The sequence below is a fragment of the Eptatretus burgeri genome, chromosome 14, assembly GCF_056783735.1.
Source record: "Eptatretus burgeri isolate ZD-2024b chromosome 14, Ebu_testis_v1, whole genome shotgun sequence".
Lineage (NCBI taxonomy): Eukaryota > Metazoa > Chordata > Myxini > Myxiniformes > Myxinidae > Eptatretus > Eptatretus burgeri.
Genome location: NC_140974.1, coordinates 64,440,755 through 64,463,643, shown reverse-complemented (window position 1 = coordinate 64,463,643; position 22,889 = coordinate 64,440,755). Strand labels below are relative to the sequence as shown.

Genomic DNA, 22,889 nt, shown 5'->3' with positions numbered 1-22,889 from the left:
AAGAAAAAAAATGTTTTTTTGAAAAATTATCCACAAAATTATCCACACAATACCTGTAAATGCAGCAGGACAACACCTGGTGGTCGGGTACCACCATCTCAGCAGCTGAATTAAGAATTTCAGATGTGGGAACACCACGGGCAGGTTCCTTCGCAAGAGAATAAATGGGATAGGTAGGTGTAGGTTTCGGAATGGGGATGTTAAGTTGGATCAAGTCAACATGGAGAATTGGAGTCAGTAGGCTGGCAGGATAGCCTTGAGGTGTGCCCAATCAACTTTAAGCTGTCTAGCCTAGGTTTGAATCCCGATTCGGCTATGAACTGTCATCCTGGTGTTTCACATGCAGGGCGATTCATCAACGTGTGTGCCATTCTTCAGATGGACGTTAAACCGGGTGTCCCATCTGCCACCGTTAGTTGATGTTAAGGATCTCACGCTGTCCTTCATTAAGAGCGGGGCCAGTTACCACCGGCTCCCTGAACAAATTACAAATTCCTACCCTGACTACTACTGGGAAAGCAAAGGCAAACCACCCAGTGTAATCCTTGCTGTGAGGCTGTGGTGGATTGGAGCTCCAGAGGGAGTAGTAGCAGCACGAGTAGTAAAAGTAGTAGTAGTATTGGGGTCAGTATATGCAGAATATCACTTGATCGATAAGAGTAAGTTAATGTGGTGTGGATTTGCTGAGGTGTGAATTACATTCTCGACATTTCGGACCAGCTCGCCTGCGGGGTTGGTGGAGCATCGGACGTGCATACATGTTTCAGACTGATTGGCCATTATCAGCACAGAGCGGATGCACCAATACCCTGAGGAGTGGTATCTGCTTTGTCAAGCCAAAATGAAGCTGGAAGAGCAATGACGCTCTTTAGTGTAAAATTATTGGTAGTTTGATGGAGTGTGTATTGTTAACAAAGTATGTACTCCACCACTCCGAAGGTAATGTCTACTTTGTCGGTTGTTTGCTTTATCCTCCAGTTGCTAAGGCTCATGGAAGAGCTGTCGCTTAAACACAAATCATACACTCATGTGCAGACAACACAGGACAAACAAAGCCCTTGACCTTAGGGGAAGGTACTTCCCACAACACACTGGGTGCTAGCGACACCGTGTAGAGGTGATACCTCTCTCCGCAAGGCACTTTTAGGAAGAAATCTCCCTCACCAAGGGATGACAGCCCACAGGGTTTGCGCGTACTCTATCCCCTAAATGCTGCAAAACCTATCTTTGATTAATTGAAATGTTTCTCAAATCATTACCTTATAAACACAGCAGTTTCCATCAGGTTTGTCCTTTCATGTCCATTGTTTTGTGAATACAAATACCGGTATATGTGTCACCGCGTGTCAGGTGCTCCCCTACTCAATACTTGAAGGGTCATTCAAATTGATAAACGTATCTCACACCACCAACACTGCGGCAGATGCTTTGCTCGAGATTTGTTTTCACAATTCCTATCCATGGTTTGTGTGCATCGTTACTATCATTGGGCACGAGAATATGCTAAGGTGACCATCGAGATACTTGTCCAACACACACAAAAAAAAACTTTGATCAGTCAATTGTTTTCTCCTTCTTTAGAACATGTCCCAAAGTATGCGATCAGCAGCTCGTCGAGTATGTAAAGTTGGTCCGAGTCTTTCATGAACTGGTTGACCAGGCCCGATGCTGGACTAGAACTGGTTGGGTGCAGTAATTTGGAACTCGTTCAGGGTACCGGTAGCAACTTGTCCACGATTCATCAAAATACTTTACTGTCCACCAACTAATAGCAGAAGAGACAGTTTTAACCTCCCATCTGACAAATTCATACATTAAGGCCTTGCCTGAAAAGTACCAACCCGAGAGTTTATAGTCGGGTCGAGAATCAAACCCTCAGCTCAAAGGAAAGTTGAATATCTCTGCACCTTCCTGAAAGGATGATCAGACCTTTGTCTGGTGGCTGGGGGTTAAGGGGGAGGGTGTGTGGGAGACTTGAGTCTCAACTTTGGGTGATTGGAATTTTTGAGCACTGGTAAGGATCAAGGCGGGGAGTGGTTGAGGTAGAGTTCGAGCTATTACCGTTGTGTTGTTTCCAAAAACTCTTCTGCAATGATTCGTCCAATCTTTCCAGCTCCCAGGCGTGTACCAGCAGCTCCGCTGGGCACCCCGACTGAACCACGGCGGCAAGTCGTTCCTGCTCCACACAATACGCAGTAACATATATCTCACATCAGCACTCTCCTTTGATTGTCAGACCTAAACCTGAAGGCTGCAGGCATTTATTTATTCTGGTGTTCTGCTTGAAGGAAGGTTCAGTACTGCTGAAGCAGTTTCTTGGCAACAGTTATCCTGGATCATTTGCCATTGCCTTCCACCAGAAGTTAGGGCAGGAATTTGTAATTTGCTATGGTGCCGGTGATAGCTCACCGACTCTTCGCGAAGGACACCGTGAAATCTTTAACGTTCACCAACTCATGTCGGCAGATGGGACATCCAGGTTAACGTCCATCCGAGGAACGGCACAGACATTGATAAATTCTCCTGCCTGTGAAACACCATGATGACAGTTTATAGCTGGGTCGGGATTCTAACCCAGGCTTGAAGGCTGAGAGGCGAGTGTGCGTACCTCAAGGTCACCCTGCCAGCCCCTATAGGCACTGTGGCTTCTCAAACTACAACAAGGTCAAAATGGTGTTGCAACTCCTCCAGCCTTCACGATTCCTCCAGGATCCAACACCGTTAGGATATCAGGCTTGTACTCCAAACAACTGTCTTAGATACATGCTTTCATTCAAATTCTACACAACTCCTGCGGCTTCCGGTTCTAAGGCACTTCTGGTTCCCCTAAGTTCCCTACTGCCCCCCCCCCCAACTTACCTGGGGCGATCTTTGCTGCCACTGTACGACTGCCAGCTGTTCCCTGATAACACAAAAAAAAAAACATTTCAATCAGGTGACCTGCTATTTTTACAATTCAATTTGAGCACAAAAGAGCTTAGCTCCTTAGGTGAACAAAAGATGATTCTCCAGAATGTCCAAGACAAGGAAGCTTTGTGCCACGTTTACCTGCTGGTTTGGAAGCGGACCCGAAATGAATGCCATCAACGCTGAAAAGTACACGGCAATGTAAACTCGTCCTCAAAGTCGAATTATTATCATTTTTTTTGAAAATCCTCGTCAGTGATTATGTTTCAAAATCATATCGGGGTTGATGAATCTTTGAAAACTTTGTGGCAAAATGGTGTTTTGGATGTTTTTGTTTTATTTATTTATTTATTTATAAAACATCGAGGCTCATGGAGTAGCGAGAACGAAGAATGGATGAGGATTTCATAGAACAAAAGGAAGAGTAGAAAGAGAGGGGGCAAACACACCAACAGTGTGGTTGAGGGACAAAGTAGAGGGAGACTTGGACAAATAAGGGGTGTGGGTAAGAATGAGGGGTAGAGGAGGTTGCATGGGGTGCACAAGAATGATACAGAGAGAAGCAAACTCTCAGCAAGGAAAAATTGGAAACTTGGAAAGAGGCTGGCTTGGGAAGGGTTAACGGGGGGGGGGGGGGGAGAAAAGATCATGGTTTTGGATTGGGGATCATCTGATATGGTGGTGAACAGCTGTCGAGAAGACCTGGAGGGAAGAATGAGATTGAAGAGAATGTGGAAGTTGGTACAACAGATGGGAAAAAAGAGGAATGAATGACGAGAGGTGAGCAGTGATTATGGATTCTGGAAGTTTCACCAGAAGAGCTGCTGGTGGATCACATGCACCCTGCCGAAACTTCGGTTTGGGGGGGAGGGGAGGTAGAGCACGGAGAGAGCAGAGGGTGCAAGACCAGAAAGGAGGTGGTTGAAGACAGATAGACCACCGATCTAACTGTGATGTGAAAGTAAATCAGGTTCTTCTTTGGTTTCTTGGCCTGGCAGGATGGCCAAGGCCGAGGTACACACACTCACTTCTAACCTGTTGAGTGCAGGTTCAAATCCTGTCCCAGCTATAAAGTCTCATCCTGGTGTTTCACAGGCAGGGAGATTCATCAATGTAAGTGTGTGTGTGTGTGTGTGTGTGTGTGTGTGTGTGTGTGTGTGTGTGTGTGTGTGTGTGTGTGTGTGTGTGTGTGTGTGTGTGTGTGTGTGTGTGTGTGTGTCATCCCTTGGATGGAAATTAAACTGGATGTCTCACCTGCCAGCATTATTTGGTGGACGCTAAAGAGTAGGTGACCTACCACCGGTAACATGAACAAATTCCAAATTCAATGGGAAGGCAATGGCAAACCACCGAGTATAACCCTTGCTCAGGAAGCTGTTTCTGTGGCCACGATGCTCTGTGAAGAGTGTGGTACATGAGAGAGAGAGAGAGAGAGAGAGAGAGAGAGAGAGAGAGAGAGAGAGAGAGAGAGAGAGAGAGAGAGAGAGAGAGAGAGAGAGAGAGAGAGAGAGAGAGAGACAGAGAGAGAGAGAGAGACAGAGAGAGAGAGACAGAGACACAGAGACAGACAGAGAGAGAGACAGACACAGAGACAGAGACAGAGAGAGACAGAGACAGAGACAGAGACAGAGACAGAGACAGAGACAGAGACAGAGACAGAGAGAGAGAGAGAGAGAGAGAGAGAGAGAGAGAGAGAGAGAGAGAGAGAGAGAGAGAGATAGAGATAGAGATAGAGATAGAGATAGAGATAGAGATAGAGATAGAGATAGAGATAGAGATAGAGATAGAGATAGAGATAGAGATAGAGATAGAGATAGAGATGGAGATAGAGTGAGAGATAGAGTGAGAGATAGAGTGAGAGATAGAGTGAGAGATAGAGTGAGAGATAGAGTGAGAGATAGAGAGATAAAGAGAGAGAGAGAGAGAGAGAGAGAGAGAGAGAGAGAGAGAGAGAGAGAGAGAGAGAGAGAGAGAGCTCATTAACACGAATGCCAATGATAAAAAGCAAGTTTGGTTTCGTCTCTACATTATTGACTGAAGATCCATGTTTGAACTTCACTGCAGTACGATCACAAATGACGTGGAGAAGCATGAGGGTGACGAACACAATTATCTCATTTAATATTTTGTTTGAGTGTTCTATATTTTTCGACAGTTCATTTACAAACCCAAACTCTCCTCCGTGAGCAAGTGATGTCACCTCGTATTTTCCGGATCATAAAATAATCCATTTTATCGTTAACAAAGCTCGACAACAATGACAATCATTGTATTCCGCAGAACGCTGAATCATCTGCTGGCAGGCTACTTCCTTTGTCCAAACATCGATACATTCGTGTGTGTTTTTCCTGATTTGTTTGAAAATCCCTCGGTGTCGCTAGCTACCCCCGATAACTGCCGACTCTGAATTTGTTTCCACCGATTGTGATGATTTAAACACGTAGGACATCAAAACATTCTGATCCTCATCCGTTCTTCCTCCAACTGTCCCTCTGTCATGTTCCTCCACCCTGCTGTTGCTATGTTTGCCTTACACCTCCTCCTTCGGGTTCTGTTTTGTGTTCTTGCTCCGAGCATTTCATGAGCCTCGACTTTGCAAACAAGTTTTTTTTTTTTTAAATGAAGGTCCTTAACTACTCTGCTAATTCTGAAAAGTTCGATGGACCAATTCTGTCAATCTCTGTTCAATGTACTGTACACTGATGTCTTCCAGAAATGAACTCCTAAATTATTATCCAAATTATTGTTGCTTCTAGATAATGAAAAAGAAGATGAAGGCAGTTATACTCTTCATGAAACAAATGAAGTTGAATGAACTTGCAAACAACTCATAAGGTTGGAGTATCAAGGAAGTGATTTTCGTTTCACCTGAAAAACCCTCATTCCCTAAACACCAAGAAAACGTCTCGCAGTCTAAAATGGACGATTACGCGAAGAAGACCTCAACCTTGAGGAAAGTGTCTCAACAGGTGTAAGTGTGTTGGGCACGGGTTCATCACCCAACTCTCACACAAGGTAGATCCACATCCACATACAATGCGAGCAACACCAAGCCTGGTGTTGGCTTAGTGGCTCGGGTGGCTGGCTTGGGATCTTGGGGTCCTGAGTTTGAGTCCCAGTCTTTTTACCAGTTCAATTAACAACAGGGTGGGGTTGACTCAGCCTGTCATCCTTCTGAGGTCGGCAAAATGAGTAACAATGTATCGTAATCGGGGCACTGCATCATCGGCATAGCCGTGCCCTCAGCCAATGATGCTACCTGCAGCCATGTGCTGCATACGAAGGAGGAGGGAGGAGGAGCAATACCTATATCAATTTCCAGGCATATACAGTATATCATCATCATCATCATCATCATCATGAGTTTCACTGCTCCACAGCAAGTCTCCTAGCATCCCCTGATGAGGGTAGCACTGCCAAAGCAGCTTCCTACGCAATGAAATACAATTGGTGGTTTGCCATTGCATTCTTTCGTGGAATTCCAGCTTACAATAAACAGATTATAATGTCGAGGCTCAGCAAGTTGAGCCAGGCCAGAACTGGTACCTCCCTTTATACAAAATAAATCCCTGTATCCAATATCAATCCATCGGTATAAATAAAATAAACAAGTATACATTGACATCGGTTGGTATCTACATTGACTGTAAGATTCGGTACGGAGTATTAAACGCATATAATAGATGCGTTCAGGGCAGATTTGGCCTTTAGGGCAGATTTGGTTGTTCTTTGGTGGTCAGCTGCTTGATTCTCACCTGTGGAGATGAAGTTGTGGGTTGTTCCACAGGTAGAGGGATGGGCCCAGATTGAGGTGTGATAGAGGAAGAGACCTCAGATGGGCTGGGCAAGTAAAAGGAGAGGAAAGACATCGAAGCAAAAGTGGGTGAATGAATAAGTGAGGGAATGAAAACATGAACGAGCAAATGAATACAAGTAAAGTAATCTGAGATGAGGCAAAGAGTGAAAGCAAGATGAAGAAAACAATTGCGGATCATTTGAGGAAACCGAGTATTCGAAAGGTAAGAGTAATGTAGTTACCCAATGAGAGTATGCGTACACACAAGATACTCCACTTCTTTGGTCCAAGGATTAACAAAACTGAGCCATGTCCCCCTGAGAGTCCGGAAGCCTCCGTCCCTTGCGCGCAACCTCACAGGCTTTCCGACGACCTTCTCTCTTGACTGCAGCACTAAAAGGGAAGAGTGGATGAGGGACGGAGGTCTGGATAATTCATTCAGCTTCCACGGAAAGTAAAACAACAACTCTAATTTTTTTTAAAAACGTAAACACATATAAACTTGTTCACACAGCCACGCCTGACAATACGTGCCTTTCTCTCCAACATGAGAGCCAACTGAATGAGTACAGGTGAGTGATACCAAAGTATATTTGAACAGACTAGTTGAGATTCAGTGATTTATTTTGTCCGCGTTGATAGAATTAATCCACGTCAAGATAATTGTTACACGGGTTGGAAAAATTGCTGTTTCTGAATCTATTTACAAATGGTGAGTGTATCGATGGATGGGTTGGAGGATCGCTTGAGGACGGGCGCTTTGCGCTGTGCCGCGCTTTGAGAGGGTGTAGGGCAGCCCGGAATCATGGCGGAACCCAATCCTTATCCCTGTGTCGTAAGAGGCGACCAGGGTTGCGTCAGGAAGGGCATCCGGCGTAAAACCTGTGCCAAATCAGTATGCGGATCATAACGGATGATCCGCTGTGGCGACCCCTAACGGGAGCAGCCGAAAGAAGAACAACAACAGTGTATCGATGGATGGCCCACCAAATGATGATGGCTTGATCTTCTTTGCAGCTTGGTATGCATTCTGCAAGTGATTGTTATGCCCTATATAGCCTCACATCGATACATCAAGAGAATCTTGTACTAAAACTAGTCCATGCATTTTGTTCAGACTGCTGTGTTTCAACAACCAGACTTGGTGGGGTAAATTGTTGGAGTGTCTGCTCTGGGTTTGAGAGGTCGATGGTTCAAACCTGGCCGAGTAATACAAAATCGTTGCTTTGTGGGCCACCATGTACTGTATAGATGAATAAAAAGTGGGCACATGACCCAAATGATGCACTGCCTTCACAAAGCTGTTCCTTCAACAATTCTAGCAGATTCCAGCAACAGATGAGATTCTGAATCTTCGACTGATAAGATATTAGACTGATTCGATTAGAATAGATTCTGCTAGAAACAAAAATCAGGTGATGAATCAAGCCAGGAATCAGGTGTCTGGAAACACCACCACCATCACCACAAACAACAACAACACAGAATAGGAGTCAGTCAGTGTGCCGCTTAGCCACAGATTACCATCTATCTTCTAATCTCTATCTCTATCTCTATCTCTATCTCTATCTCTATCTCTATCTCTATCTCTATCTCTATCTCTATCTCTATCTCTCTCTCTCTCTCTCTCTCTCCTGTTCATTCATCCAACCTCTTAATTTTCCTCCCCTTTGTTTATACACCATCCCACAGTCACTCTGTTACCCTTATACCGTCCATCCTGATGTCTTTCCACGAGTCAAGGTTTTGCATACAACAAAAGCTTGAAGGTACATTCTGGAATTGCAGAGCAGTCACTCGGGTCCTTTGAGCTCAGCAAATCACTCCGTAGTTTTAAATTCATGTCAATGGCTCACCTTGGCGATGAATATCGGTCAACAAACTCAAATCATCTTGGTGGCAAAATTCATAGCATGACGAACCAAGTAGTTCCTGAGGAAGATAACCCAGGAGTGCTGTCGACCTGAGGAATTACACATATGGACGAATGAGACAGGAAGGAGGAAGAGAGGAACAAACACCATACAGAAAGAGCTGAAAACAATCTACTGGAATATAAGTGCGAGAACATTTCTCATGAAGAGTAATAAAAAGGTGAACACATTGCACTCTTGGTGGCTCGGTATTCGAGCAAATTCACTATCAATCAGAGATAGATCTGAGCTGTCCAGCGGAGATATTCGAGAAAAAGAAAGACAAAGAACGTTGTTAAGGGGGGGGAAAAAAAAATGTTCAACCTACCTCTGATCTACAAAAATGAACTTTCCATCAACGGCATGCCTGGTTACGAACTCCGTTGGTCGCACACGTACGCCTCCGGGACCCCCGGAATCTGGAAACTCGAGCCCGGCGCAGCCTGGAGGAGGGTGCAGTTGTGCAATGGCCACCAAACAACTGAGAGTCCAGGCATCTGCGTCCGGCTCAGATGCTACGTTTCCCTGTGCAGGTGGCCAACTCTTCAGGTAACCCGTACAGTGGATGGTGCAGTAGTTACGACGCTCTGTTGTGCACGGCATATCATCACATGTAAAATATGCATTTATTATTATAATAATTATTATTATTTTCATTATCCGTGTAAGTAAGTGAGATGTTGCGCGTGACATCATTCCTTCGTAAGTGCAATTCCGCGTCCGCCATGTTGAGAAGGCGGTATATGTGGTGCGCGTTACTAAATTACAATATCATTTTACATTGTTACACAGATGAAACTCCGATCTACATACCTGTCCATGAAACCTGTGTTTATCTTCTCCCTTGTAACATTTAGCTCTATCATGATCCCTAATAACTGTATTAAACATGATGCTATATACAATACCAACGGTTCATCGTACCTTTTTTCTTGGAAGTGTTCGAGACAAAATCTTTTTCTTCAATCTTAATGGATGTGGGAGGCAGTTGAGGTGCAGGAAGAGGTGATGGTGGTGGACCAAGCATTAATGAACTGGAAGCTGGTGGGCAAGCACTTGATGAGGCAGAAGTTGACGGGCCAAGAGTTGGTGTTCCCGATGCTGGAGAACCGGTGACTGGAGAGAGAGGTAGTGGGGGGCCAGGTACTAAGATGCCAGGAGCTGGGGGGCCAGGATTCCTACCACATTTCATACGGCAAAAGAAAGATCGACGAGCACCAGGTGAGAGACGGCCAGGACCAAGTGGAAGATCATTATGAACAGGAAGTCCAGCTGTGGTGGATGGTCGACAAAACAAGGCAAAACAAACAGGGTAACCAACTCAATAGTCATTTCAATGGCAGCACAATCCACTGCTGATGTATGTTCTTTCTGAACAATTCTCCGGCTTCATCTCACCGCCGCCACCGAAAGGCGACAATCTGTGGTGGTTCTGCATTGCGGATAACTTTCAAAACTGAAACAAAATAGCCTTTGTGACCCATATGGCATCCAATAAATGCGTAATCCTTTTTCTGTATTTATTCTTTCAATTTACTTTTTGCGTCTATCAACCTCTCCCTTGGGGCTCCATCAGACGCAGACAGCTGTTCCTTGACCTTCCCAATATCCTTAGGGTGTAGAAAGTCAAACAGGCTCTGTCCGATCAATTCCCCCTGATGGAGACACATGTTGGGGGAAGTAAATACCAGGTCCTGTAGATGCAGGTACAGAGATCAAAATACACATTCATTAAACTCAAGAGAAATATGAAATGCACAAAAGCATCCAAGAAGAAGTATCCACAAAGGGTAATGCACTGCTTTGTGAAATGGGGTACATCGCTTCTCTCTATATTATCAGATTCATTTCCCCCCTTTCAAAGCGTCAACAAGACTTGTCATACTCTCCATAGAATCCAAGGAATGTCAACGTTCCTTATTATCCAATAATGTCACCTGGAGCTTCTTATGAACTTTCACCACTTTTGTCTGTCTTGGGCCCATGATCCAATTTTATTCCAGGTCACCTTCATTCCTTTCATTCCTTCTCAACAGTGCATCACCAGGTCTCTCTTGGACGTCCAACCCTTCTCTTCTCGTCGGTCAGATGCCCATCATATTGCTCTTTTCGGGATATCTTGATTCTCCATGCGCAACACGTGACCAATCCATCTCCACCTCCGAATTTTGATCTCTTCCTTGATGTTTTTCCTCCCTGTTAAACTTTCAACGTCTTTCTCATTATGAGCCATGTCAGGCCAGAAGATTCTCAAGATTTTTATATGCCTGCTGTAGATGAAAGACTCCAGATTGCATGCTATTACTTTGGTGATGTTCCAAGATTCCCATCCAAATAGGAGGACTGATCACGTCGCTGTCAAAGATCGTCAGCTTCGTCTTGGTGTTATAATTGTTTGATTTCCAAATTTCCTTTAGCTTCATGAATGCACCCCTTTCCTTTTGAATCATTTAAGTACATCTGCACCCCCCCCACCCCTTTTCCTGTTATCGTTACCGTGGACTACATTACGTTGACAAGTCGTGGTATAAGCAATGATACATCACTATTTCTGAGACATCATCAACAGGTCGATAGATAGAAAGATGGACATCACGGTACATGATGTCGCATCCTGTAATCACCCCTAACCCAGAAGGAAACCCGGAATGGAATCCCACACCTGCCCTTCCTCTTTCAAAGTTAAAGGATACAATGTATAGTGTCTGTGTCATACGATGTCCTCTGTCGAAGAGCAATGACGAGGTTGCTCATATGTGTATGTATATATATATATATATATATATATATATAGTTACAAATTTGGAATTCGATTGCACACAACATACAGGTTCCTTTAGTCAGCTATGTCGATAAGTGCTTGTTCCCTAGATAGCTCACCTTCCATTGTTTAAATGTTCAGAAATCGATTAGATGCGCTGCGGATCGATTTAATAGTTAGGGAACGAACAATGGAGACGTCCCTCCCCCTCTTCTGCAAAGAGGAAGAAGAACCCTGCCGTCCCGTGATTCATGATGTCAACAACTCCCTCCCACCCGTGGTTGAGCGGGGGGGGGGGGTGGATCACGAGGGCATGAGTCACGCCGGGCGTGGGGGAGGGGGGCGGAGAAGGATAAGGACGAGATCCTTTCTTTTTTCTTGAGTAGTAAGCTTTTTGCTTCGGCAGAGAGTAGTCGCTCAGCAGACCTTCGGGTCCTGCTTTGCTTGGGTTAGGGTTGAGGCCTTCGGAAGCTTTTTCTTCGGCTGGCTCAGTGAGCTTCGGCTGAGGCCTGGCTCGGGAGAAAGCTTTTTGGAGGCTTTTTGCTTTGGTGGTTCAGTGAGCTTCGGCTTCTGCTTGGCTCGGGAGAGCTTTTTGCTTCGAGCTGCTTTGTTTGGAAGAGAGTTGAGCTGGTCGCTTGGCTCGAGCTGCAAGTGGTGGCTTCTTCTTCTTCTTCTTGGTTCGTGGAGCTCTTTGTTCTCCATCTTGGTTCCCGGCTTGGTGCGACTCATCGACCTCTTCTTGGAGGTGGTTCCTCGGGGAAGCGATGCATCGATGGGAAGGATCGGCGCCTCGTCTCACCAGCAAGTGTTGAGAAGCGCGGGAGGATTCGCGGGAGCTCAGGAAAGATCGCGATTCACGGCGATTGGATCCAGCTCGCTCTCGCTGGAGTCAGGGGCGGAACAACTTGAAGACCACACGAGGTGGAGAGGTTCGAGATAGGCTCTGGGTTTCAGCTCACCTGTCCTCCGAGCTGGAGCTCGTTATTAAAGGCCTCCGCCACCATTTCTTGGGTGTGTGCGTACGTGTGTCCGTGGGCCCATCTAATAAGTAGGAAATTGTTAAGTGCTTTGTGTGCTGTAAATGTTTGCATCGCATTTCGTAAAGTCGGTATAGTTCTGCTCTTACGTGCTTCCCTAGTTCCCCATTATTATTAATAAATACCCCAATTGTTAAATGTTTTCAGGTCGTCGCGTCGATTCTTTCATTGACTGAGTATTTCGTGTGTTGGTAGTTAGAAAGCCGTTGGTTTGCCGTAAAAGGGGGACATTTGGATTGACAGTTCTCGGCGAATAAGCCGCTCGGAATCGCGCACGGGACAGGCTCGCCTCAGCGGTTTGTTCCGTACGAGATCCGTCGACGGTGGAATACCCCGGTAGTTGGATCACGTGGGTATGCAGGTACATTGAAGATTGGCAATCGACCCTACCCCACGTGATCTGCCCATTGGCGTATTTCGGTTCTTGTACAAGGACCCGTCGCTCGGAGTTATCCGAGCGGCGATCTATATTCCGGGCGATTGGTCGGGCCGACTCAACTTGCGGCTCCGTTCAGAGCGGTCGGTTCGCGGACGACGCCCCATCGCTGTAACAATATATATATATATATATATATATATATATATATATATATATATATATATATATATATATATATATATATCTTCTTCTTCTTCTTCTTCTTCTTCCGGCTGCTCCCGTTCGGGGTCGCCACAGCGGATCATCCGTATGATCCGCATAGTGATTTGGCACATGTTTTACGCCGGATGCCCTTCCTGACGCAACCCTGGTCGCCTCTTACAACGCAGGGATATGTAACAATATATATATATACACATATTATATATATATATATATATATATATATATATATATACATATACATATTATATATACAGTATATATACATATTTATACAGTATATATATATATATATATACATATACATATTTATACAGTATATATATATATATATATATATATATATAGATATATATATATATATATACATATACATATTTATACAGTATATATATATATATATATATATATATATATATATATATATATATATATATATATATATATATATATATATATATATTGTAGTTTTGCCAGGACGTCATCCGCAACACGACCGCCCGATGGAGCCGCGAGTCAGTCCGGCTCGATCTCCCGGAATTTCAGATTGCTGGCGCGGAGAAGTCCGGGATCGACGGGTCCTGGTTATTTTGGACCGAAATACGCCAATGGGTAGACCACGTGAGGTAGGGTCGATTGCCAACTTCAATTTACCTAAGTACCCACGTAGTCCAGCTACTGGGGAATTTCACCCTCGACGGAACTCGTACGGAGACGAGCCGCTAGCGAGCCCGTTCCGTGTGCAATGCCAAGCAGTTTTAATCGCCAAGTTCCGCCAGCCCGATTATCTTGTTACCCCAGAACACAGCTGCCAGCTAATCCCTCACACGCACAACACGCTCAGTCAATGGAGAAATGACACAACGAGCTGAGTACATTTAACAAACGGGGATTTATTTATATAATTGGTGGGGAATGAGGGAAGCACATAAGAGCAGAAATATACCGAATATCAGAAATGCAATTATATTTACAGCACAGGCACTTATACAATTTCACTACTTGTCAGACTGGCGCGACAAACAGACACACGAACACCCAGACAGAATTATTGGACCCTGAGGGTCTTTATTGTGGCTCTCCAGCCGAGGAGGACAGTCCGGCTGTGAGCCAGGGGCGGCAGGCTACCTGACCGCGAACGCGCGGCTGGACGTCCTCGTCTCTCCGGGGTCCTCGTCTTTCCGTACCCTTGTCGAACCGGCACGGCTGAACCCAAGCACGAGGGACCCCTTGAGGGCTGCTGTGGACCACGGAGCCAGGCGGAGAGCGGTGACGAGAGCTAGGGAACCAGGATCACTCGAACAAAGAGAGACCTCAAGCCGTCGCGGACTCCGCCTCTTATCAGCCCCCTCCCGTGCCGACGACGACACCTCTCCTTCTCACTCACCTTTCCATTGGACAGGAAACCGTGCGATTCCCTGTCCACCCCCCCCCCCAATTGAACAGGCGCGTGGCAGGCGGGGCGCTCCCACCCGCTGCACGCTAATTGGTCAAGGGCCGCCGCGTGGCCCCTCCCCGAGCTCTGCCTTCTCCACACCAGACGACCTTCTGCGCATGCGCCCTCGTCATTCCTCTCATTCGCCAAAACGGGTGGCAAACCCTGTGATTGGCCAGGTGGAGGAAGCGAATGAAGGCGAGGGCGATGCGGTGTGGTCGGTGGTGCAAAAACAAACTAAAAGAAAACCTGACTATTAAAATAACTTCACAGCGCAGGAACATTTAATTACGTGTTAGAGGAGGGAAAGTACTATCTATAAAACACGTACTTACCAAGATAACTAATCTATAGGACCTGAATGTCTGTGTGCTTATGGCTTCCAGATTCGCAACACTATATATGATCAAGGAACTACGTGATTTCAATTTAATTTTATACTTTGAACACTGCAGAATACAAATCAGAAAGTGAACCTGCAGTTTAGCAGGACTTAAACTCTGAATTTAGCAGATCAATTGGAATCTCATCCCAAGCACACATGCACAGAGAGGAGTGAGGTAATTGTTTTGGTCTGTCTGCATGTCTGACAGTCAAACAAAATTGAAAATCATTCCAGACAATGTGAATGATTATGAGTTGGTGCTGCGGAAGTTCACAGATTACTGCAGATCAAGGAAAAACGTTGAGTATGAGAGGTATCATTTTTGGAAATGTGACCAGGAGGAGGGTGAGACGATCGACCAATGGCTCGTTGAACTCAGATCGCAAGTAGCCATGTGCGAGTTCGGACCTCAAGAAGAACTCATGATTCGAGATAAGATTGTGTTTGGTGTGCGAGACGAGAGTTCGAAGGAGAGACTTCTTTGGGAAGGTGAGGTCAAACTGCAGAAAGCTTTGGACATATGCCATGCCGCCGAATCAATCAGGCAGCAGCTTGACGGCATAAAGGGTGCCAAGCAAGTCTATGCAGTGGATAAAGAGAGGCAACAACAACACACCAACTTTCGCTTGCTACCTTGACAATTGCAATGCCTGAGCACTCCATAACACCCACCAACGTGATTCTCACTGCTTTTGGTGATGGCAAGATTCAGCCATTGGGTCCAACAGTCATTCCCTGCAAGCACAAAGAGCAGGACAGGAGAATCAAATTCTATGTAACTGAGAAAACCACTGTTCCCATACTTGGGCCAAACGCATGTGAGAAGCTGGGCCTTATCAAGCGTATAGATTCACTGCATGCTCCACTGACCAAGGAGAGGATGCTCGAGCAGAACACACGTGTGTTCACAGACACTGGTCAGTACAAGCAGGAGTGCAAAATTGAGCTGAATCCAGAGGTCACGCCGACTGTTCAGCCAGCCAGACGCGTTCCCTATGCAAAGTATGAGAAGCTGAAAGACACTCTGGAGCAGCTGGAGAAACGTGGTATGGTGGCCAAGGTCGACAAGCCCACCGACTGGGTTAGTAACCTCGTAATCAGTGAAAAAAAATATGGCCACATGAGAATCTGCCGAGACCCCGTTGAACCGTGCAATCAAGCAAGACAGATACACAATGCCTACACCAAGTGATGTACAGAGACAACTGAACAACAAGAAGGTGTTCACAGTGATTGACAAGGCTGACGGGTACTGGCATGTGAAGCGGACAGAGAAGTCCTCCGACCTGTACACATTCAATACACCCTGGGGAAGGATGACATTCTGCCGCATGCCTTTTGGCATCCTGTCAGCAAGTGAAATCATTCACAAGAGAAACCAGGAAGCCTTAAGCGACATTCCGGGTGTGCAGGTTATCGCCGACGACATGATCATTGCCGCTGAAACCATGGAAGAACATGACCAAATATTGCACAAGGTTATGCAGAGAGCTCGCCAACAACAGGTGAAGTTCAACAGGACCAAGGTGCAGTTCCGAGTGCCCGAAGTGCTGTACATGGGCAACATCATCACTCCAGAGGGACAGGCACCAGACAAGTCCAAGATCCGAGGAATTGCTGACATGCCTACACCAGAAGACAAGCCAGAACTTCAGTGCCTGTTGGGCATGGTCAAATACCTAGCGCAATATATACTGAACGAGTCGGAGACCACGGCACCGCTCCGTGCACTGCTCAAGAAAAACGCAGCCTGGAGCTTAGAAGCGGAACAAACACAAAGTCTCAACAAGGTCAAAGCAGCATTGGCAACAGAACCCGTTCTGAGATTTAACGACGTCTCGAAGCCGGTGACAATCTAAGCAGATGCTAGCCAGAGTGGGTTTGGTTGTTGTCTGCTCCAGGAGAGTTGGCCAGTTCACTACGCGTCAACGTCCATGACGGATACTGAAAAGAACTATGCGCAGATCGAAAAGGGAATTGTTGGCAATCTGCTACACACGCCACAAATTCCATCAGTGTGTGTACCGAAAGCCAGTGAATGTGCAGACGGATCACCGCCCTCCAGAGGCAATTTTAAGGAAACCCCTGGGCATCACGACTCTGCGACTGCAGAGAATGCTTTTGAGATTACAGCGCTATGAACTAGATGTGAAGCATGTCCCGGGTAAGTACATGTATGTAGCTGACACACTGAGTCGTGCATACTTAACTGGTGACCAATCAGACGACCGGATGGAGGATGACATCAAAGTCATGGTTCACTGCCTGGTGCGTGACATGCCGGTGAGTGCCATGAGACAAGACCAGATCCGAGCTGCAGCTGCTGAGGACTCTGATCTCCAGATGTTAAGGCAGGCAGCCATGATGGAATGGCCAAAAATGAAGCATAGTGCTCCGAGCGTCCTCCAAGACTACTGGCCGGTCCAAGATGAGGTACACATAGCTGATGGACTGCTGTGTGTTGGTGACCGCATTGTGATCCTGAGCTCACTGAAGAGTGAGATGCTGGCTCTGCTACATGAGATTCACATGGCAGCTGAGAAAACGAAAGCCAGGGCCGCTGGTGCTCTGCACTTCTGGAGTTCCGAATCACCCCTGTCACAGGTACATCACAGATCTTAATGAGCAGGACTCTGAGATCCAAGATACCAGTCACCAAGCAGCTGCTTGACAGCAAGTCACCAAGCAGTCACCAAGCAGCAATAGTAGATCCAAGAGCACAGTTGATGCAACAGAAGCTGAAACAGAGAGTCTATCATGAGAGATCGGCAAGATCGCCGGCTAACCTGCAGCCGGGTGACACTATTCGCATCAGGAGGAAGAACACCTGGCAGCCAGCCATCGTCACCAAAGTGGATTCGCACCCCAGATCATATTAGGTTGACAACGGCATCGGGAGTGGATTACGCAGGAACAGACGTCATCTGTGAAGAACGAATGAGCCACCACCAGTTCTCATGATCCCTGAAGATGACATCATGACCCCTCGTGAGCAAGAACGTGCCGCGATGAGCAATATGAGCAATACCCCTCATGAAGACATAAACAGTGGATCGGGTATGCCACAACCAGCTCCACCTGTGGGAGAACATTACACATTACACACCCGACTGCACGCACACTGCAACACACATGCGTCCAACTGTGCAGCATACTAGATGAGGACGTGAGATTGTTCAGCCTCACAAGTATGAATATTTTGTTTGTTAAATCCATAAACTTCTTGTGAACTGGTGTTGATGACCATTGCAGACTTGTACTGATATACCTGACATACGAAGTTGGTTAAACTTTCACTCAAACTTGGTTTCTGGTGGCACTGGAAGCCAACAAGTTGTTTAACATGTTGCTAAAGTTTTGCGGACACTGATTGTTCAGGTGACAACACTTTGACAATGTTTGATCTCACTCTTCATGAAAAAGGGAGGTGGAACAGAATGTATATAGTGTTCCTTATGTGAGCCAATAAATGAAGCGTCACTTCTGCTTGAGCCAGAGACGTGTCCATGGTCGATGCTGTCACACGTTCCTGAGTCAAATTCATGCCCATCCATCCATCCATTGGGACCATACTCCATACAGAGCGTTGTTGCTGCCAAAGAAGTCTCCTGTGCGATTGGACACAATCCTGGACGGGTCATCACTCTGATGCAGGAAACTCAAATGGATCAATCATCACAGCAAGCTGGAACTCACTTTGCCAACCTCAGAAGGATGACAGGTTGAGTCAACCCCACCTGGTATTAATTCAATGGCAAAGCAGGATTTGAACTTCGGACGCAAGGATCCCAAGCACACCACCCAAACCATTAAACCAACACCAAGAAGATTCATGCCCCCCCCTCCCCCTGGAGGTTAAAAGGGTTAAACACGCAGTTACATGACGTGGGGAGTGGTGATGAGTGGTGATGAGTGGTCCAAACCATGCTCGCTGAGGGTTATATGAATTAAATATGAGGTTTTGTGATGCGGGAATGGTGTTGGCATAAAATCCATGCCCCCTGGGGGTAAAAGGGTTAAATATGTGGTTATATTGTTGCAGAAATGGGCCCTTAGTGGTTTATTAAATATAGTATTAGCCAAGATCCCCTTTTAAATGCATGTTTAGCCAGGTTGTTTGGTAATCGGACATTACATGTGTGTCGGGAGGTGTAGCAGGCTGTCCAGTGTTCGTACAGTGGTGGTGTACCGGGAGGCGCCTTGCTTCTTTTTCCTTCCCCCCTTCTAACTAGCCCTGCCCAGCGCTCTGAGAGTGTCGGTCGGCGAGACGTGTCAGCAGCCCATTGGTGGAGAGCGGCTGCGGACTCGAGGGATGGACCAATCACATATCCCCGAAGGGTTCCAAAAAGAGCAAGCCCCAAGAAAGGCAAGGGAGGAACTGTATGAGGTCTGCCTTCTGCTGTATGTGAGGCTCCTGGTGTTGGTCGGCGATCTGCTTCGAGAGGGACGGCTGTGTGAGTCTGCGATCTGCTTCGTGGAAAAGGCCCGCCCCGAAAGGCAAGGGGAATGGCTTGTGTGAGTCGGCGATCGGCTTTGTGGAGAGTGGTTTTGGCCAGCTGTTCCTCCTCGGCCATGGACCCAGCCTGCGGAGCTCAAGACCCCGATTTGGCCTAGTCTGGTGAACAGGTCAGGCCTGGATTTTTATACTGGACCTTGTGAGAAACCAGCTGGAACATACTGTAGATCTTCCTCTTTTCTGCCGTCGATCTTACGGGGGCTGAACGCGCCGAGGCTGCGTGCGCAAGCGGTGCCGGGAGATGGAGAACGAGCGCCATCTTGCCACGCGGCGTGCTCGAGCTTGGGCGCTCGAATCAGTTGACATCGGTTTCTCACGAGCCGCATTCGTGCCTTTGACACTTTCCCCTCATCCATGAGGCATCATCAAGCACTCTGTGTCTTGTCTGCATGTTATCTAGGGTTTATCTCGCTAGGGCCCCCTTCGAATCCCGTATCCGTAGCTCCCTAGTTAAGAGTGGATTATAGATTAATTATAACGTTCGTGAATGCTTTGCTTGTGTCGTGTTTCCCCGATGTGTCCCCAATAAATCTGGCTGATTCATATGAAAGTTTCCGCCTGGAGTTTATTCGTGCTACGCTGAGGAACAATCGCTCGATTTGTATATAAAACCAAAAATGGTTACGGACTGGCAGACTTCGCTCAGTCTCTGACAAACCCAGTCTGTAACCGGGGTCTGTTTCCCCAACTGGCAAGGCACAGGTGTACTTTGGTATTGTGATCCGAGGCACGTGACCAGAGGCCTGTGCCGAACCAGCCGGCGTTATAACCCCTGAGACGGCGGTGCTGTTAAGTGACGCCGAATCTTCAACATTTGGCTGTCAAGAGTAGGGTGCGAATCCTGCCACCGTTGAATCCATAACAATATGATGTGACGAGTGGTGTACGAGTGAAATCCACATTCCCTGGTGGTTTATGGGGTTAAATATGTGGTTATCTGACGTGATGAGTGGTGCATGAGTGAAATCCTCATTCCCTGAGGGTTAAGAGGGATAAAACCCTCAATTTAAACCTGTGGGGATGGGTGGCCGAGTGGTCCGAGCGGGCAGTTTTCACGGCCAGATTCCAGAGAAGCGGATGTGGTCCCGTGTGACGTGTCGCCGCCATCTTGGTTAGCACAACTGGAGTCACTGAAAAAGCAGATCTCGTTGTTTTTGAACGACTCTCACACGGAATGCTCTGTGAAAATACCGTTTTGTACAGCAATACCTACACCGGTCCAATGATGTACGGAAGGGTTGTGGAAACACGTTTCACAGATCGTTACCTCCTCCACCGAAGGTGTGCGGAGGTTATGTTTTCCCTCCTTGTCATGTATCTGATTGTCAACAAAATATCTCAAAAAGTTATGGACGGATTCGGCCGAAATTTGGTGACCAGGTTGGGTATGTGACAAGGACAAAGTGATTATATTTCGGTGAAGATCCGGATCCGACGACTCGATTTTTTTAAAAGTGATTCTTCACCATTGACAGCGACAAAAATGATATATAGCACAATATCTCAAAAGGTTGTGGACAGGTTCGGACGAAACTTGATGGACGAGTTGTTTATATGACGAGAACAAGCTGATGAGATTTTCGTTGTGGTCCGAATCCAGATCCAGCCTTTAAGTGTGATCCAAAACGTAAACTAATCAGCCTGGTGGAGGTTTTATGTCTGGTGTTGGCTTATTGTTGAGGGTGGTGGGTTTGTGATCCCCAAATCCTGAGTTAAAATCCCACTCAGCTGTTGAATTAATACCAGGTGGGGTTGACTGCCTGTGATCCTTCTGAAGTCGGCAAAATGAGTGCCAGCTTGGTGGAGGTTTTGGGTTCGTGTCCCAGTCGCCCTTGCATAAATCTCGCCTTGTTTGCCGTAAATGCGGAACTCGCTGGAGTCAGGACAGGTACCGGAGGATTGGAGAGTAGTAAATGTAACACCATTTTTTCAGAAAGGATCCAGTGAAGAATTTTGAAACTGTGGACCTGTTGTTTGACTTCAGTTACGGGGAAGGTGTTTGAGACGTGAATTGGGGACCGGATGAAGAACCAGTTAAATAAATACAAACCAATTAAAGGTAGTCAGCATGGGTTTACCACAAGTAGGTCTTGTTCAACAAATCTTTTGGAGTTCTATGAAGCAGCGTCTGATTGGGTGGATGAGGGAGAGGCAGTGGACATCGTATATCTAGACTTTCAGAAGGTATAAATAGCAAACAGCACGGAAATCCGGTGTTATCAAATGCATTCTGATTTGACACTCATAAAAAGAAACCACATGACCTTTGTAAAGCAAACCCGGTTCATATAAAATCACCAATTACTTGAGAAACATTCACGAGGACAAAGGAAAACAGGATCGCTCACACACTGCTGAAGTTATAAGTCAAAACCTCCATCACTCATCATCATCATAAGATAGGGGATTAAACTTTGCCACCACGGTGCCCGTAACCAAGCATGTAGCCATGCACACACACCCACGGAGAGTCCCTTTACAGATCCAAATATACCCATATGTACCTCGACCTTGTAGCAACTGCTGACTGTACATCCCGATCGGGTCATGAACTGTGCCGCTATCGACTGTAGGATGCTCGGCAAGTGATTTCAGCACTCAAGCACGCACTCCAATTAAATGGTTGAAAAGGAACGGCTGGCTTGGCAAGCGATAGCAAGCTGATTGGTCATGGCACATACCCACAAAAAAACTAAACATCGCCGATTTCTTCATATTTTCAGATTTTACTCCACATTTCAAGTTATTTAATCCATGTGATCTGATCCTCCAAACTCAAGTTATATTTCGATTATGTACTTCAATTAGACCGTGAGAGTCAATCGTGGAAAATCACATCATATAATGTATGAAATCGCTCCAAGCTCCTAATTTCAAAACTGTAGCACTTGCCAAAGTGATGTATATAACGATTCGAAGGTATGTCGATCAGGCATTTGATGAAAAACGTTTTGATGAAACATGGCTTTTTATGAAAAAAAAAAACAAACAGTGAAGAAAAAGTGAAAAAGTGAAAAACTAGAACGGGCACTCATAGAGCGCATACCTTCGCCGCCACTACTTTTTTTGTTCTTGGTATGAGTGTGGGGAACTGGTTTCATATGAATGGTCTTATGACACAAACCACATATCTATAATGTCATGACCCCCCCCCGACTTTCAGGGGCTACGGACTAAACAACAATCAACTCACGTCGTTTTGGCGAGTCTTCACTCGCAAGCTCAGTGAATACAACGTTTCAACAAGAGAAGGTAATCTCGTTTGATGCTGGTTTCATGCAAATCGAATAAGAATTGACTGAGTTATGCCGAAAACCGCATATTTTTCAAGGGCGTGACCCCCCCCCCCAACATTTTACCCCAACCGGTGACATGTGTTATGACGTAATTGTCACAAGATTGGGCATTAAATTCTGAACATTTTGGTGCTGGGTTCATGTAAAGCGGACAAGAATTGACCGCGTTATGACAAAAACCGCATATTTTTCAAGGTTGTGACCCCCCTGACCTTTGACCCCTAACCGGTAACAAGAGTATG

The 22,889-nt window shown here is 46.2% G+C and overlaps 1 protein-coding gene across 9 annotated transcripts in view; it reads right to left on the bottom strand.

The window, feature by feature from the left end:
* Positions 1-22,889, bottom strand: part of BMAL1 (basic helix-loop-helix ARNT like 1) — a 107,057-nt gene that overhangs the window by 20,672 nt on the left and 63,496 nt on the right. For 8 of the 9 annotated variants that reach the window (XR_015051334.1, XR_015051333.1, XM_085855247.1 and 5 more), the window contains 8 exons: positions 10,154-10,271; positions 9,541-9,888; positions 8,945-9,203; positions 8,560-8,666; positions 6,946-7,096; positions 6,663-6,747; positions 2,860-2,902; positions 2,062-2,176 (listed from right to left, as the gene is read on the bottom strand). Coding sequence is in view for 7 of the 9 variants with exons in the window: in XM_085855247.1 (XP_085711373.1) it covers positions 2,062-2,176; positions 2,860-2,902; positions 6,663-6,747; positions 6,946-7,096; positions 8,560-8,666; positions 8,945-9,203; positions 9,541-9,888; positions 10,154-10,271 (1,226 nt within the window). In the remaining 2 variants the exon portion in view is untranslated. The remainder of the gene's footprint in view (positions 1-2,061; positions 2,177-2,859; positions 2,903-6,662; positions 6,748-6,945; positions 7,097-8,559; positions 8,667-8,944; positions 9,204-9,540; positions 9,889-10,153; positions 10,272-22,889) is intronic. The other variant, XM_085855250.1, reaches the window with a different exon arrangement.